This window comes from Acipenser ruthenus, chromosome 11 (assembly GCF_902713425.1).
Source record: "Acipenser ruthenus chromosome 11, fAciRut3.2 maternal haplotype, whole genome shotgun sequence".
NCBI classification, from domain to species: Eukaryota; Metazoa; Chordata; class Actinopteri; order Acipenseriformes; family Acipenseridae; genus Acipenser; species Acipenser ruthenus.
The window spans coordinates 8,243,642-8,262,558 of NC_081199.1; the positions used below are offsets into that span (position 1 = coordinate 8,243,642).

At 41.7% G+C, this 18,917-nt stretch overlaps 1 protein-coding gene across 7 annotated transcripts in view; it reads right to left on the minus strand.

The window, feature by feature from the left end:
• The window catches only part of LOC117426709 (smoothelin-like), an 82,615-nt gene that overhangs the window by 18,823 nt on the left and 44,875 nt on the right, over positions 1-18,917 (minus strand). For 5 of the 7 annotated variants that reach the window (XM_059033261.1, XM_059033258.1, XM_059033260.1 and 2 more), the window contains 4 exons: positions 18,594-18,660; positions 16,236-16,838; positions 12,805-12,875; positions 445-615 (listed from right to left, as the gene is read on the minus strand). In XM_059033261.1, coding sequence (XP_058889244.1) covers positions 445-615; positions 12,805-12,875; positions 16,236-16,838; positions 18,594-18,660 — 912 coding nt within the window. The remainder of the gene's footprint in view (positions 1-444; positions 616-12,804; positions 12,876-16,235; positions 16,839-18,593; positions 18,661-18,917) is intronic. The other 2 variants (XM_059033259.1, XM_059033264.1) reach the window with 2 other exon arrangements.

The window sequence follows — 18,917 nt, forward strand, 5'->3', positions numbered from 1 at the left end:
TATATGTCTTTATATTAGTAAGCACCCCTTGCAGCACAGATGAGTACTGCTGGTAATAGATCTAGAATACAGTATAGGGTGCTGTATGATGCAAGCTGACCTTAGTGGTGTGAAAATCAGCCTGCATCTTGCACAACACCCTATGCTATCACATCGATATCATGTATCTCATCGACATAGTCTACTATCTATATATTATTATCTAAAGTTGCTGGTTACTGGACGATGCAGGCTGTTTTTATAAAGACAAGTTGGCTGACCTAGCCTATGTTATGTAAGGCAGGCAACTAGAACCAAAGTAAAATACAATCAAATAAAATAAACACAATCTTTGATTTTCCTATCATACACAAAATAACCATCATGGCCCCTATGTGCGTTATCTCCTCACGGCAGCCAATGTAACCTTGGCCCACCACAGTCCCAGAGTTCCTTGCTGCATACCATCTTGTCCAGGACCTCCTCGTCTTCAATGGCTTCCAGCTCCTCGGCCGTCAGCTTTCCCCGGTGACCCTCCCCCATCCCATGAGCCCCCTGTGTGCAGTTGGGGACCACGTCCGTGTCACTGGGGGGAGTCTCTGTGGCCTCAGCAGCCAGGACGGGCTCCATCTCCATCTGAGAGAGACAAGAAGGCAGGGAGTGAGGGAGGGAGGGAGAGAGAGGCAGTTAAACCCTCCTTCTGCATTGTTGCTTCATTTTTAATGAAATATCTCACAAAGCATGTCCAAAGTACTACAGTAGTCTTTTTGTCGTGAGGGTTGCAGTAATGAGAAGTCTTCATCATATTCCTCTACATTGCTAACTGACGCATCGATACCCTGAGAATTCATCTCAGTGAAGATTCCTCAATACTACGGTTGGATAACTCCAGTTCTTAGGTATCCCTTTATCCCCTTCGTTTCACCTGTGTCTAGGCCTTATCTCGCACGCCCTTGACAATGCTATTGGAAGGAGAAGGGGGAAAGGGCGTGCTGGAAATAGCACAACAAAGCAGGGCCCCAGGCTTGGGCAGCACTGCTCTGATCTCTGAAACATCTCTGCAGCTGCTGTGAGCTATTTACACTTTGAGCTCAGGCCTTAGTAACATCATCACAGAGAGAGGGAGAGGGAGCGAGTGCCTGGCCTTTCAAAAACTCATCAGAGAATCGAGAGCTCTGTCCTGAGCACGCAAACACTGCAGCCACAAGAACAGAAGGACAAGCCACCTGCTCCACTGCATCAAAACAATTACCGGGTACTGTCACCAGCTCAGATTAACAAGAAACACTTAACTCGATGAGTGTTCTCCGGGCTGCAGCCAAGTAAAAGATCAAAGCATAGTTTCAAGTGTCCATCTGACATTTGCATTTTGTTGCAATTCTGATTTACAGAGCTGCATGTTACAAATGTGCACCCAAAGTTTAAATCGGATTCTTCAGTAGGATCCCAAGATCAAGCCTTTGCAAGCTCAGGATCAGTACAACGAAATAGGGCACTTTAACTTACATTACAACTATGTAGAGAAACATCTTCCAACACATACCCAATAGTTTAATCCAACCCAGACACGAAGTGGTTCTCAAAAGAGTCTGTCTTCATTAGTTTTGCCAATTAGGGATTTTAATGTGAGCAAGGGCACCACAGTAAACTACATTAAGTGGAATAACCTCTTCTATCAAGTAGCCATGTAAAGTTGAATTGGATATAGGGCTAGATTAACTAAGCTTTTGCTGCAGTGCAAAATTTGCTCTGATAGAAATAATCAGTTTTGTTTTCTTTTAAAAGAGGGATTCTACCTTGCACTGGAGTTATTTCTTCCATTTAGAAAAAAAAGTGGAACACTGGAGGAAAAGCTTCGTAAATGTGACCCACAGCCTTCATTATCAACCAGAAGCCAGGACTCAAAGAAGCAACTGAGATTCTGAAACGCTCATGAAAAAAGGAATCCAGTCGTGAGTTTGATCAGAATTAGAGGGCCGGCTCTCGGGCTACTGATACAAATAGAATTGGTACATACCTACGTACTTACAGGCTGCCAAACTAGAGGTACCAACCCTACACCATAGGCAACATCCGGAGATAGCACATTCACACACGCACGCACGCACATAGATAATGTTATATTGAATCTTTCATTGTGGCATTTATAGTCACTCCAGCTATGTTACTGGGCAGATAATCGCATAAAAGCCAGCTGTGTTTACACTCTGAACCTAAACACATGCAACCTTTCCAATGGGATGGAAGTGGATTAGATGTCCCCAGTGTAAATGGGCTGTTGAACTTTTATTTCTGGCTGGCAGCAGCTGACCGTCCGAGCCTCAAGGAGAGGGTGGGCTTGTGCTGTGAGTGCTCTAGTTTTATAGGTGCTGAGATCTACAGGTTGTGGATGCTGAAGTGAAGCAGGCTGCTTGCTTTCAAAAATGTGTTGGCTTGTTTAAGTGTCCCGGGCAAAGAGTACATGGCAGACCAGCCTGGCATCTGCCAAGCGTGCCAGCAGCCAAAGTTAATATGTTGCTGTAGTGTTTTTAGTGTCCTCACGCACGCATCGCCGTGGTTACAGTACCGTTCTGTTTAACAGTGGGAATACAACCACAGGCAATGTAAGAACAGTTCTACTGATGCGATTAAATCATTTTAAACATAGGACTGATAAATGGGGTGTATTCCTTTGACTTCAAGAGTGAATCAAAAAGGTTTCAACCTGACTTGCAAAAGTGCATTACATTGAAAGCATTAAGAGAAGGCTGACTGGGCTTTGCAATACTTTCACTATGGTTTATTACACTTATTAAAGCATATCACTTGTCTATGGACAGGGACATCTGTACAAAATGTGTCCAGATATTAATCCCCCCCCCAGATCAGTCTCCTATAACATTTAGTACAGCCTCCTTGTTAATGAGTGCTTTTCAAGGCTCTGTAACAGGACTCATGTATTGTATTAAGAGCAGTGGTGACAGTCCTTCAGGCTGAGCTATTAATAGAGATAAGCTAGGACAGGATTGTTTACGGTCTCTTTGGTGGAGCGAATCCAAACAAACAGTCTGGTCAGTTCTACAGGACTGGGTACACTGGCGCCTGTTCAGACCTACAGCGCGATCGTAAAAACATCCATGTGTATCTATTTCAAATGAAATTCAAATCTAAACAAATTAAAAAGCAAATTATTCTAATCAACTTAAAATGGTAAAGCTTTCCATTTATACACAAAAAAAGTGTCACCCTTTGTGTCCCATACAGTTTTAATACATTTTGACATATTTCAGAGCTGTTACCTTGTAAGTCCATGTTAAAAGCGCCCGTTGTTTCCTACAAAATCAGTATGATGTTATCATTATAAAATAATATTGAGTGCTGAAGTTAGGCATGAGAATTATTTGAACACCACTTTGAGTTGTTTATTGCACTTACAATATTTCTAATTAAAATTATATTCATCTAAAATGTTATTGCAGACTGCCATTGATATCACACCTCTTCTTAATAGTTAAACGCTGCTAGTGTTAACAATTGGACTGACTTTCACATCAGAAAACAGCAAATAGACTGCTGTGGATCCAGTAACTGGTTTCTGTCACAGATCCATAGTTCTCTGGGTTCTTTCTGAAAAAAACACAATTTTCGGTTCAATAGGAAAATGTATCAATTAAAAGTTTTAAAACACCTAATAACTGTGTTGAAAGCAGTAGCAGGAGAATGCCTATCGGACTCCTAGAATACATGACAATACCTGAAGTGACATGCAGGATTCAAGGAGGCAGGAAGCTTGTGCCCCTCCATGTATCAGTAAACAAGTTAACTAGACTGGAGTTTATTTGTTCACTTTCTGGCTTTTTTTAATTCTGGTGGCTGATGGGGGCCTGTATGTGATTAAGCAGGGATGCTAGGAATCAGTCTGATGCTGTATATTGGAGAGAAACACAGATGTTGTCAGAGTGTCATAGGATATTTAGATTTTACACTCAGAAGGAAAATAAGTTGGGTTTTTTGGGTAATAAAATCAATACAGTTACCAACACCAGGGAATACGCTTTAAGTTTATATAAATGTACAAGGCCAATATAACTGCTTCCAGTGTACAAAAACTACTCCCTGCGTTAAATTGTTATATATATATGTCTTACTTGGTTAGCGGAGGATTTAGAGTTATTTTACACATTTTATATATAATTTGCTACTAAAGACAACAACAGATGCCAATGCAAAATCTGCTCTGAACTGCTAGGGAGCCTAGGTGCAAAACAGAAGTACTGAGGGCAATTTTCACAGTCAAAATTTTTTGGGGGGTCTGGCCCAATGCTCATCAGACTGAATCACACTCAATCAATATCACTGTGTAAACTTCCCAATATTAGTAATAAAAAACAAATATGTAACCTGTATAATGATCCAGTTCTTTCTACGTGATAAAAAACGAATGCTTTCCACGGCAGGAGACGCAATGCATATTAGGAATATTTTTGTTCCAATAAAACACCCTGTACGTCTTCTCTAGAAACCAGAAACCGTGCTGAAAAATTGTTAAAAAGAGAGGTCCCAAAATGTACAGTTTCAACTGGTTGCATGCGCCTACCCATCTTACTGCACAGACTCCCTGCAGCTGTACTGTGTTAATTCAAAGTGTATCCAGACAGGGATAAGCAAACTCACCAGGCTGTTGCTGCGTGAGAAGCCCCCCCCAGTGGAGCAGGAGGAGCTGCGGCGGGTGGTGGCGAGGATGGGAGGGTGAGGGTCGGGCAGGCCCAGGAGCAGCGACAGGGCCTCTACCTGCCTGACCAGCCTCTCCTGCTGGGCGCGCAGTCGCAGGTTGTCCTCTCGCAGGTCGTTGACAACGGCCACTAGGGGGCGCACCTGCCGGGCCACGTCCTCCAGCCGTGCGTCCGCTCCCTTGCGGAAGGCCTGCAGGTCAGTGTGGATCTCGCCCACCGCACTGCGGAGCATCTGCTCGAAACTGCAGTCTCCCAACTCCTCAAACACGGCCTTGCACTCCTCAAACACAGCGCCCTCACTGGCCAGGGGCTGGACGGCCGCATTGTCCAAATTCACACCAGGCATTTTGTCTCTGCAGCAAATCTCAATGCTTTCTCAATTAATCTTGGTCTCCACTAATTCTGTGGCCCCCCCTATACAATATTTCTAAATCTATAGTAAATACAAATGACACATAGGCTATTGTATTGTTCCTGCAGCACTGACACAACTGTCCGGTCGCTCTATGTTTCACAAGCTTATAAACCCTGGTCTCCTCTTATATCCCCCCATTGCCTTCAGTTACCCACCCCCAACGGCCAATCAGAAAGTAGCTCCTGTTGCCAGGGAAGCTCTGGTTGTTGTCCTTCTGTTATTATGGGCTGGAGACGCTGGGGGTACTACTGTGACAATTCCCAGCTCCTGACATGAGAACCAGCAGCCTAAATTTAGAGCCCTTCTGTCCCTCACACCTCCATTGGAATGCAGCCTTTAGAAAAGACCAGCAGGACAGACTGACTGCACTACTGGGCAAGTCTGTATAATCTGAGGGAGGGAGCAATAGACAATCCTTTAACCTGATCGGTGGGGGACAGCCTCTTAGACCTCTCCCTTCAAAAATCCTAATTTTTGACTTTCAAACAGTCTCCTGAAACGGCATTCGCCCCCCAAATCTCCGGCCACTCCTGATGCTTCACAAGGAACACAGTCTCAAAAGACATTGTGGAGGCAAGCTTCCTGCAGCTCTGCATTCCTAAGTCAATACTGCAGTGTATCAGTAGGTGGTGCCCACACAGGAAAAGCCAGATGGTTTCATTCTGTTCTAAATGTACCCCAATGTAATCTTCCTTCAGCGACATCTGTATTACTTACTGCATGTAATACACACTGAAGCAGTATCGCTGTGTAAACTTGTTATACTAGTAAACAAAACAAATGGGTAACTTACATCATTGAATGACACAGTTCACTGTACATGCTAAACAACTTTTAAGCCTCTAATAAACAACTTTTGTTCTGTATGGCAGATGTTTTCATAGCCGGCACTGGACCAAAACCTGAATACTTTTTCCAGATGCTGCTAAAGCTCTACCGAGCTCAGCTGTTACAACACTTAGATCCCCCCTGCTGTCTTCATTGTCTTGCGGGTCGAATCGTTTTGATGCTAGCTGAGAGCGATGACAGCTAATTAGTCTTCATAATGTAAATCAAAAACATCAGGCGCTCATGCAAGGTCATCAAGACCTGCAATCACAATTGCACCAAGGCACATCCGTACCAAGTTCCATTGCCATTGGATGGGCAGTTCAAGATATATCCATGTGTGACATAAGCAAGGTTGTCTTATCCCAGTCTGTAGTGATATGCATCACGAGTGAAGGATAATAATACCCTCTGCAGTGGACTGTAGTGTCACCTAATGCCCTTTCTTGATGAATCCAGGTTTTATGAAATCAGATCTTATGAGGCACTGCAGTCACCAATTTAAGCTCATGTAATGCCATGCATTTTTTTTCTAGCAAATTTTCACCATTTGAATAGGGCAGTATCTAAACAATCTTGATTTGAGCAACTTAAGTGAATTTGCTTGAAACTGTGCCAGAAAAAAATGTTGCTTGGTGTTACATGACCTTTAGCGGTTGTTGCTATGTGGTTTTGGACTTTACACTGGAAACGCTTTTCTCAGAAATCTCACATACTGATAAACAAAATAGCGTTAGGACATTAGTGTTTATACATGGATATGAAAGACAAACATTAAAAGGTGACAGGACTTTTTCATGTCCTGCAATAAATGTGAACAATATCCATGCTTTTAAACCAGAATCCACATTGGTTTCAAAAACATCAATCATTTATTAGTACTCAAATCACTCTGCTGTGCCATTTCCGAGACACCTGGGTATTCAGAGATTTCATTACTAGCTCATGAGTGACCGAGGCGGGTGCTTGCTATAGTTTCACTATCAGGCTTTACTTCTTTCTGGGAAAAGTGCAGTTCCATTGGCCCTGCAAATCTCATCATCAGTGGAATCCTATTTTCATATCCAACAGCTGGTTTCCATGTCAACAACAGCACTCCAGATGACTTGTCAACAAGACGTTATTAAAGGAAGCTCCCACAGTGAACATAAGAACATAAGAAAATTTACAAAACAAGAGGAGGCCATTCAGCCCATCTTGCTTGTTTGGTTGTTAGTATCTTATTAATCCCAGAATCTCATCAAGCAGCTTCTTGAAGGATCCCAGGGTGTCAGCTTCAACAACATTACTGGGGAGTTGGTTCCAGACTCTCACAATTCTCTGTGTAAAAAAGTGACTCCTATTTTCTGTTCTGAATGCCCCTGTATCTAATGTCCATTTGTGACCCCTGGTCCTTGTTTCTTTTTTCAGGTCGAAAAAGTCCCTGCAGACTGTCTCCCAGGATACTGTTACCATATAGGTAATTTTCCATTTTGGATCTTATTATAGTTTCCATAAGTTTACATACGAAGTCAGGCTTATTGGAGGAGAATGGTGAAGCTTAACCCTCATCGCCCCAGCGCTTTCCTGGACCAACCATTCAATCCTGATCCATTCTTATCTGAGCCAGTTGAACAGGTTACAGAGAAGCGATAAAGGGCTTGGAACGATATAGAATTATTGTGATACAATCCATCATTTTTTTGTATTGTTTATTAATCAAAAGTATCAAGAGTTTTTTTTTTTAATCTTGACGTTTTCCTTTAAAATGGCTTACAAATCAGAGGATTTTAATGATGTATTAATCACGTACTTTGTCTTATGAGTAGGGGTTCCGATTCTGGGGTAAAAACAGTGTTTAAATTTAGAATTACAATCCCCTTTTTTTAATCAGGTTTTGACTCTGTGTCCAGTATGGGGAATTGGGTCATTTTACCATAACAAATAAAACACCCAGAAGCTCTACAATTAAAACACTTCCATGTAATACACTGTAATAAAACTTATTGACTAGCAAGAGGTTTGAAATTGCATCTTATACTGCCCCTTCCCTTTTTAACGATCATTCAGAATTGTTCTTATTGCTATCACTCAAATATGGAGTTTATCTAGGAGTGTCAAATTGTACATTCAAATGAAGCCATGGAAAAAATCCTGCTTAAATAAAAGGCACAGTTTCAAACAGATTTAAGGTGTGCTGACTTGACGTGTTTCGATTAAATCTAAGTTGGATAACAAACGCCAATATTTACAATCCTGAATAAATATCTTTACTGATTCGACACTGCAGCTGAGGTAGCTCCCAGTCACTGCTTGCTTGTTCCACAGAAAGGTACCGTGCTAGTCACCTTGTCTATAAATACACCACGTGGACGTGAGGCTAGTTTTTTTAGCCACCGTTGAAACTTACATGGGAGAAATTCAGGATAGAGGTGTTTTTAAATTCTATATGTATTTATAGTTGTTTAACTTAAAATTGTCAACAAAAAGAAGTCTGAAAACTGTTTACATCTAAGTGGTGTTAGTTTAATCAAAATAGCATAAGTTGTTCCCAAGATATAGCCTTGCATTGCTGGGTCACTGTGACATCACTGGTTGGTAACCCTATAGCCATAGAGTTAGAATGTCTCTAAAGAATGTCTATATCAAGTCATCATAATAGAGAGACAGAAAATGTCAGGGTCTCGCTCTGTTACCCTGACAGCAGACATTGTTGCGCTAATCCGGATCAGTTATCGGTTATAAATCATCCCGGTACCTCTATTTCACTGCAGCTGGGGCGGCTGCCAGACAAGTTTGTCACTCGCAGCCTGCCAGCTGAGCAGAGGCCCAGCCCTTCTAGGAAAGCACTCTCCTGGAAGCAGACCCCCTCACACTCACTCCACAGGGAACCAATGCAGCAGTGACCTCCACAGCCAACAGACCTCCAGGTGCAGGTCCACTAGGCTAGTCAATACAAGCTGTCTACTGCAAAGTCTACTGAATTCTGTATGAGCTTAGCCTTAGACTTGGTAGAGCTGTTGGTACGACTGCACAGGATAGGGCAGTAGCTACACCGCATACAAGACCTGGACATCAGGAATAGGCTAATAATTGCCTGAATGCTGTTTAAAGACATAGATCTACTCCTTATTATTGGGTTAATTCACAAACCTTAAGGACTAGTTTTGATTCATTAGTTTGCAGTTGATGAAAGCTTTGTTTACGTTTCAGAAAGGGTTAGAAGTTCATTTTTCAAGCCTCTTTTAATATGTACTGTAAGAATGTTCAGAAACACGTACATCATTTCTGAAAACAAACAGACCTTAAAGTTTTGCTAAAGGACCCAACAACTCAATCACTCACAATTTATTATGGAGCTTTTAACATAAGCACTGTTTAACAAAACCGCACTACAATTTCTGTTGTTCCTTTTTAAATTAGGTAAAATGACAGGAACTAAAACAAAGACAAAGTTTTAACATCCTCAGGAAATCAAGTGTTGTGAACCACATTTTGATACAAATGTCCAGGCAACATCCCAGACCAAATCAGAAGTCATTTTAGATGCATCACATAATATTTCAGAATGAAGCCAGTGAAAGGCTTACAGTAATACTGACCCGGTACTGTAGGTAGGGTTGCGTCTCTCGCCCCAGCTCTCCAGCAAACTCCCCTGATCCAGCACAGCCACACTCTCATGTGTAACCCTAGTGACACATTCACCCTCCCTCTCTCTCTGCCTACCTGCCTTTCTACCTCAACACTCCCTAAGTAAATAATAAAAAAAAAAACTTTAGTAATTACTTTTTAATTATACTGACATTGCTGTAAAAAAATACTTGACTTCTACAAAAGAAGTATGTGTTTCTGTCCCACTCATAGTGCCCGTCTATCTCTCCTAATTTTAAGGTACCTGTCCTTCTAAAAAAACACCCAGTCCCTGCTCTGCATCGCTGAGCTCCAAGTCTTTCTGTGTTAGAGGCGTCTGAATCGATCTCAGGGAGTGATACAGTGCTGCATGCAGCTAAACCACTCACTCTCTAGGCTCTATTTTAATCAGTCCCGTTGGCTCACAGCCACAGGATATAATGAGATCAAGCTGGCGTTACTAGATTCAAAACTAACAGAGGCCACCAGGAAGATCAATCACTAAGCAAACACATTTTAAAATGATTTGCTTGGGATAGTCCAATAAGATGAAAGCAACATCAGGTTTCCATTTAGTGCCTACATTCTTTCATAGTGTAGTTTAATTAAAGCTATAGTCAGTGTCAGTGTAGGAATGTAGGTTTCAATTAAGGTTTACACTGTAGATTAAGCATGCTTAAATGTCTCGAACACACTGAGAATATTTGGGTAACAGAAAAGACATTGTGAAAAGCCCTCCATTAGTGATGTTAATAAAAGGCAACGTAAAAGTGTATTAATAAAACAAACAACATATCCAAGCTTGGTTAAATCCAGGAACAAAACTACATATGGTGCTTTAATATAGTGACAGCATGAGCTTTAAAAGGAAGAACCTTCTTAAATATAGAAACACTACCTAACCGCTTGAGGCATTCCACCTTTAAGTTTCCATAAGCTTGCTGCACAGTTCTTATCGTAGAAGCTAAGCTAAGCAGGTCTCTCAACCGAACAGGAATTGAGCTGGTGCAAAGGTAAAGGGCTCTTAGTAAGTGACTGCCCTCCCCAGGTAGCAGCAGTGTGGTGTGGGATGTAAACTAATCCCAGTCGACCCCTCGGCCACTCCAATTAAATGTGCAGTTTTAAAGTCATTTAAAAAGAGGTTTGTATTTGTTGTGTGAATCAATGGAATTGTGATAATAGATTTGAAGATCTGGATTCAGTTGGGATCTCAGCCTTCTCTCACCTTGAAGGAAGTTACTGAAAGTCATAGTGGACGGCCATAAGGGAGGTTAAAAACTCCATTATCCCCTTCAGCCGCTTGACGTCTGTCTCCACACACCCTATGTGGTGTCTCGCCAAGGTCGGCTTATGGTTAATGGATACGGTTTTACCGATGTAAGTAAAAGGAAGCCGTCTTAAAACCATTGTGGAGAACAGACTGAATTTTCCTTAAGGAAACCGAGGGGGGTAGTTATTGAAAATAAAAATAGTTTTAATACAGACTGTTATAACAGAGTGGGAAAGGCATTTTTGACTGATTAACAATAATTACTTTCACAAACATTTGATGCCAGTACGATTGATTCCATTTTTTCTAACTCAAGTTTCAAATATTGAATCTTCTAAAAAATGATCCTCATTTGCACAAATTTGCTGACTCCAGTTTCACAAACAGTGTTTTGTGAACACATACTGTATATAGACAAATTAGTTAATTGATTCTCTGTTGAAGAAACCTTATCCTTTATTCATTTTTAACAGACAATTAACTAGTAACCCCACCTGTAGTATGTATAAATCTCTATTAAAACCCATTAGTAGCACACTTTGAATGGTCTCATGAACACATTTGCTTAACAATGTAAATAATACATACAACACAGTCTGATATAGCAAGCTTGAAAAGGGTTACACAAACACCATGTGAAAAAAACTAAATCATGACATTGTTTGAATAGAGTGTCTGGTTATTGCTGGGTTTCCACTGGTCTATACTGTATGTGCTAGAATGCTGGTTTGATATACTGGAAGTCCAGTCCAGTTGGAGTTTCAGAAACAGCACAGATACAGCAAAGTGCCGTTGATTTATTTTTAGAGATGTGTAAAGCCGCGGTGGAGCTGCCGGCAGGTTTGAGAGATGGAGCAGCAGTTGAATTCCACACTGCTAAATCTACCTCCAGGCAGGTGAAACACACGTGTGTCACAAAACAAACTATCCATCTCCCCTCTCCCCTCCCTTTGCCTCCGGTTTAGAAAGCACCAGCTCCCTACCTTTCTCTTTGCAGTTCAACCAGAGAGCGCACTCCGCTGTCGACTGATACCAAACTACCACCTCTGTCCCCTAACGATCCCAACAAAGGAGTTAATTGGAGCAGCCAGTCACACAACACAGCCTAACCCAACCAAAGCAGCAGGTCATTAGTTTAATTAATAAGCCATGGATCTGTTAATGAGCTTACAGTACAGACTAAAATAAAAGTGGACACTGTTCACTTTTAAACAAAAAATCCATTAAGACGGCTTCCTTTTAAAAGGAGTGATAGCCAAGGCTTTAAAACCGTTTTGTGATCTTTTATTAATATTCACTACATCCCCTTTTTAGTTCATTCTTAGTTCAGGATATGCACTAAGCCCAGTCTCTAACCATTGAGTTACTCAAACCCACCACCTTCCACGCTGCAGCCCAGCACTTTCTCTAACTGAGCAACTCAAACCCACTCTAATCCAGCCCAGCACTTATTCTAACCACTGCGCTAGTCAACCCCCCTTCTGTACCTTTCACACAGCAGCTTCCTATTTACCCCAATCATTCGGCTTTGTCAAGCAGTAGCAGAGCTACTGAGACTGTGCGAGTGGATTTATACCCAAAACATGGGTATGTGTAATACACAGACACAGCCCCTCGCGTGCTCGTTCACCTCTGTGTCAATATAACCATACAAGGACAGAACTGGCCAGCCTGATAAACTGTTTGATAAACAGACTCCGGACTCCAAGGTTCCATTAACCCGGATTGAACCCCTAACATTTCCACATGCTTCACTAAAAGACCTCTCAGTGCGGCTGTTGTTGAAAGAGATTGTTGCAGCCTGAGTCTCCGAAGAGCATTTGAGTGTTGATCAATCCCCTAGATATTTATGCAGCAATATGATGAAGAGGCAGCAGCAGGTAGAACTCAAGCACCACCCAGCAGTCAAACAGCCAGACGCCTGCCAGTACATGGAACACTATTCAGAATTACAGTGAAAATATAAATAGAAAAAGTTCATAGCAATTTACCTTCAGGGCCCCACTGGTGTTTGAGGATGATATGATCTTGAAGGGGGTGGCTCTCAGACCCAGTGTCAGCTCTGCAGAGAGAGAGAGAGAGAGAGAGAGAGAGAGAGAGAGAGAGAGAGAGAGAGGAGAGGAAGAGCGAGAGAGGGAGCGAGAGAGAGGAAGAGGAGAGGAAGAGCGAGAGAGGGGAAGAGAGAGAGAGAGAGGAGAGGAAGAGCGAGAGAGAGAGGAGAGGAAGAGAGAGAGAGAGAGAGAGAGAAAGAGAGAAGAGAGGTCAGTTCCAGGACGTCACATTGAGCTACAGAAGTTTCATGTTCCAGGTTTTACTAACTTCTTTCTTAGCCACAGTGTATAGGAGTGTATAGGTAACAAGCTCAGGTGTGTGATTAAACTCATAGTAAAACCAAATCACAAGTAGCAGCTGGCTCGTACTTCTAGAAAGACTATCTTACATTTATTTACAACAGTGTCTGAACGAAAGAGCAGTGCCTGAATTCAGTTGCAGACACTTTCACCCAGAGTTATAAAACAAGTCAACCACACAGAATGATTAAATGCAGTAATAACAATGCTGATTACAAAACATCCTAAAAAGGTATGGAGGCAGTAAAAAAAATCTAAAACTCATTTGAACACACAATGTACCACACTGCAGTAGAATGTGGTTTATTTCAGATGCCTTTCAGGCATTAGTTCTCTTTGAAACAGACTTGTTGGCAGGCACAGTCATTTATAAATAATGAGCACAGTGAAGAGACAAACATGGTCACTGTTGACGCACAACACATTTCAGGCATATCAATCGGTTTTTGCATTTTCAAACAATTATGGTAATAACTTCCATGCCCTGCCATGGCTGCACATAAATAAATGAAAAATTGAGCCATCATAATTTTAAAAAGCTCATCAACGTAACCTACATCCACCATATGTAACAATACAAGTGTCACATGAAGATAAACAAGTTTTATATACCTTCAGATTGATACTCAATGAAAATGGTTATCCCCAAATGTTATCACAATAAGATACACAGTTACTGTAAAGATGCAAGTGTGACATAATCTCAATATCTTGTGCTTAAGAAGCACACTTTATAACTAGCTTTGAGATCCCAAATGGAAAACGATTCTCCTTTGTGGTCTGGTGTATTTTACATATTCAGCTGATACGAGTAAAAGGTATGACCAAAAACACTTCAGCTATAGATGCAGTATGTAGAGCATGTCATATTAAATACCTGTTCACAAGATATAGCTAAATGTGTGAGCAAGACAAACCACTGCATACATATATGCTCATAATCCTGTAAAAAATGTTTACAATTTGTATTAGAAAAATCAACAGGTTATCCGGATTGTAATAAAATGCAATCTGAAATGTCTGCAAGAGGCAATCAATCTGTGATTAAAGTTTGTAGAAGTTTGGAGAAAGCGTGACACAATCGGAAGTGGAATGAATTTGACAGAATGTTGTGTTCGGTTCAGTCTGTACTTGATGTTGAAGAGGGAGCAGTGTGGTATTCCAGTGTTTAGTTCAGCTGTGTAATCAGTGTCCTGGGGCTTCCCTGACATCACTTATAAACAGAAAGCAACCAGTTCAAAACTCACACAGAGAGAGGACAGCTTTGAACACAGCCACACTGCACAGGGAAACACGCAAGAAGGTTCAGGGTGCTTGGAGAAAGCCTAGAACATCGATCTCAAAGCTGAGAGACTGGAGTGATGTGCCTGTGACAGCGGAGGGCATAATCTAGACCCCTGCAATACTGGTAGGGGAACACAGGCCACTACAGTCTATACTAGTCTGTGCTCTCAATCTCTGCCTTTGTGTCATCTGAGAAATCTGCTCAAGACCAGTCGTCTACAGCCAACCTCCATGACTTCAAAACACATTCAACTCTGGGTACCGCCTTCAGAGAATACAGTTACACAAACGTCTCCAACAGGTAAAATGCTCTACCCATTTATTATTACTGCTGACATTAATGATCTTTTTTTTTTTTTACTTGGGTTATTTCATTGACTATTGATTGATCATTTATGGTTTGAAGTAAAAGGGTGTAGAACTGATGAAAACAATGATTGGACATGTGACATTGCCACGGTTCACAATACAACACTGTCTTTGCAATGGGATGGGTTGTGCTTTCTCGTCATTTCATTGTAATCTTCATTTTGGACCCCTGTTTAAACAATTGCCGACAGTCTGTGCATTTCCCCTATTCACAAAAACAAACAAACCCATTACTGTGGTTATTGTCCCTGTAATAAGAGCCTCTACTGTTGTTTCATGCATCCTGTTAGATCCCACACAGCGCTCCGGAGAAGTGGCCTATTGTTCAAATACATCAGACATGCAAGTGTTTAGAATGGGGATATTTTCAAACTATTAAATCAACTCCTGACATTTGACGTCAGTTATTGCGGATTCTAAATCAGTCAGACTGAGCTGTTGCTGTGGGAAAAAAAATAAAATAAATTTGATGGACATCATTGACAAAGAAGCATCGCGTATCCTTGGGAAAACGGTTTAAAAGCACAAAGGCTTGTAAGTGACAAGCTACCTTGCATGTTTTAAACGAGAAGTTTTTGTTGAGAAAATAAAAAGAGCAGTCATACTGTCAAGGACTTCAAAAATGTTAGTTTTATATATATATTTCTAAAGTAACGTGGTTGAATACATTTGCACATTGATATAACACAAAGCTTTTATGCCTCATCAATGGACTCTTACATTACATGCATCTCGGTAGTTTTTGTTTTGTTTATATTGCTCACTTAGGTTATTGGTTAGATAGATAGATAGACAGATCGAGAGATAGAGAGATAGACAGAGACAGAGAGAGAGAGAGAGAGCGAGAGAGAGAGAGAGAGAGAGAGAGAGCACACTTGAGCACTAACACTCCAGTGTTGGTTCTGAAGGTGTTATAGTCTTTAAACCCAGGTGCACAGGTTTACAGCAATTAGAATAGGAGTGTACGTAATAATGAATTGACCTCACACATTAAAAAAGATTTTACATGTAAATGATGTCTTGAAGCAGAATTAAAAACTACCTCTAACCATAATTAGAGCTTGTTAAAAATCTACCTCTGACCATAATTCGATTGTTACAGGACTTCCCAAACAGGGCACAGATGATAAAAAGACTCATAAACAGATACATCCCCCATTGCAGTTGGCCTTGCTTTTACAATGTACTCCCTGTGTTTTTCCATGCTTACAATAATTTTGTCTTGAACCATCAGAACCAGCATTAAAGTGCTTTAAGTATCACCAGCTCTCACCAGGACAAGACCAGCAGTGGTCAATGCAGGATTTAATATAATAAAGAGATACATCCTGCTGCAGTTTTTTCATTCTCTCTGCTTTTCCACGATTGCTCTACACTTAAACTCAACAGTGAGCTTTAATCTCTGAAGTGGCACCTACCTGCCCGCTGGCTGCCCGTGTTCCCGGTCACACGTGTGGCTGTGTTGGCACCGTGGCTGTCCTTGATCTCAATGGTCAGCAGGGTCTTCATGTCGGGGTCAGTGTGGGGGCACTCTGGCTGTGTTTGGGGTTCAGCTGTACTCAGGGTCCTGCTTTGGTCTGAGCTGTCTGATCGCTCCCTGAGGTTTTCATCCCCCGATGATGTCAGCCTGGCCCTCTCCGATTGGCTGTCCCGGGACAGGGGGGAGGATCTATCAGCAGACACCCCTTGAAGTTTCCTGGTTTGGGACACTCCGTTGGAGCTCCCTGTGATGGCTGGACCCGAGACAAGCTTGGAACTCAAAGGGACGGATTTCTCCACAGGACTCTGGGAGGTAAGTCCTGATTTGTTCTTCCCGAATCGGTCTGTCCCGTTGCTGCCCTCGCCCCTCTGGGTAGCTTTGGAGAAGGGGGACTGCAGGTTCCCACAGACCCGACTGCTCCCCCTTCTCTGCCCTGTGAAGTTGGTTCCGAGCTCGGCTCTCTGGCCCGGCTCCTCTGCTGTGAATCTCTTCACCCGGTCCCGCACAGAGCTAGCTCTGTTCAAAGCAGCTTTCTCTGCTGCTGAAACAAGACAGACACCCATTTGAGTGTACACACAGCAGCTGCCTGCATCAAACTGGCTCCCTGTCGCTCCCTTCTCTGTTTATCATCTCTCTCTAGCAAGATCCTTGTCTATGCCTCTGTATCTCTCATAGAAATATTCTTATAGAATATCTTTTTTTTTCATCAATTCAAAATTTAAAGTAAGGATTAACGCAATTTTTGCATGTATTTGAAAACAAAACGGGCATCTGTTTGGGGCTTTGTGACTTTGCGTCTTACTATTTCACCACGAAAGAGTGGATTTGATCAACCGATACACTAATAAATCACTGTAAAGCATTTTACAGTACCACAGAATGCACCTGGATTGCATCAACACCTTATTCTTCAGGGATAATCCCTGCAATTCAGGGCATTCTCCAGGGTGCTGTAAAATACTCTATAAACATCCAGCTGTGGCTTATTCCAGCTGGGTATAGGTTGATCAAACCAGGATAACTAATTAAATAAAGTGTCTTAAACAAAAATGGACACGGATATATAAAAATAGTCTGTTTGATTATTATTTATTATTATTTATTTCTTAGCAGACGTCCTTATCCAGGGCGATTTACAATTGTTACAATTGTTGATGAATGTACTGGTCTGCTGTTTTGAGCGGTGTTACTGTAGCCTATATTTTCTCTATTGAGCAGAGTCCTATACAAATCTGCAGAGTGGATTAAAACCTTTTGTTTATTATCCGTTGTTAACGGAATGTGTCAAAATCTATTCTTAAATTGATCTTGTGAAATAAAAGCAGACACTGGAGGGCAGTAGAGTGCAGTACCTTCTGATAGCTCAGTAAGGATAAACTTGCTAAAGCAGCAGCAGCAGCAAGCTACCAACACAGTGGCCATAGACCCACAAAGGAGGAGGGTTGTGTCCCAAAAAAAGAGATTCCATTGGGTAATTCAACAAAGCAGTCAATACAGACAGCTTTCTGACAAAGCAGAATATACTAATTTATTTATTTTTTAAACTGAACATGATTTTGGTGCACTGTAGCTTTAGTTGGCTAAAATATTAACTAAGAAACACCAAGGGTGTTTTTATTTGTTATTTATAGCTGCCTTTTTGATAGTTTAAAGATTATTAGATTTTCCAGAAGGCTCTGCCTTATTTGGGCAAAAAATGTGCAGGGCTTGTGCAGCGATGCCTCTGTGTTTAGAAGATGCTCTCAGCACGCTCCCTCACAACACAGACACAGAGACACACTCTCAAACAGGCACTCGTCCAGGAAGAAAAAAAAAAAAAAAAAAACAACCTCAGGCCGTGTGTCATTCCTGAAGAAAGCGTGAAGACACTGAACAGCCCCCCCCACCCCCCCGACCCCCCGCCTGCCCGACCCCCACCGCCCAACCCCCTTCTCCCCAAAAAGGGCATGTTTATGCTCCAGACAGTGGGACAGAAATAACTTGTAAGAAATCAGTATCCTCCAATATCAAAAGAGCTGGGGTCGGATTCTTGAAACGTTCTTAAGAGAAATCTTCTTAAATCCAACTTTGTCTGCTATTCACAACGATCCTTCTTAGAAAATTGAAGTTTTTCTTAAGAAGACTTTCAAGAATAAAGGCCCCAGGCCTGTAAATCTGAAACTTTTCCACATTGATTATTAGTTGATAAGTTAATTTCAACAGGGATTGGATCGGGACCCATAAATGATGTTGAATGCTGGTTTATAGAGGGGCTGGATTAGACAGGTTTGACTGTAATCAGACATGCACTCCTTACCTTTGTCTTTGGCACAGCTCAGGGAGGTCTGTGAGCGGCTGTAGAGGGGGTCCTTGGTCACGCTGGTCTGAAACAGAGAGAGAGAGAGAGCAGTGCTCATTATATCCCAGCGCTGTCGCTGAACAGCTATTCAATACAGATACTAGTGTAGAATGATTTCTCAGAAATAAGCTTGAAGATTCCCATATACAGTAGCATCCCTGCGTTACTGTTTAAAATGTAGCCTGTTTAAAATGTAGCCAATTTTAGAAGTGCAGTACCAATTGGGAAGAATGCATGAACTGTTTTTATTGCTGCCTGGCAGGATGGTTCGCTGGTCCAGTT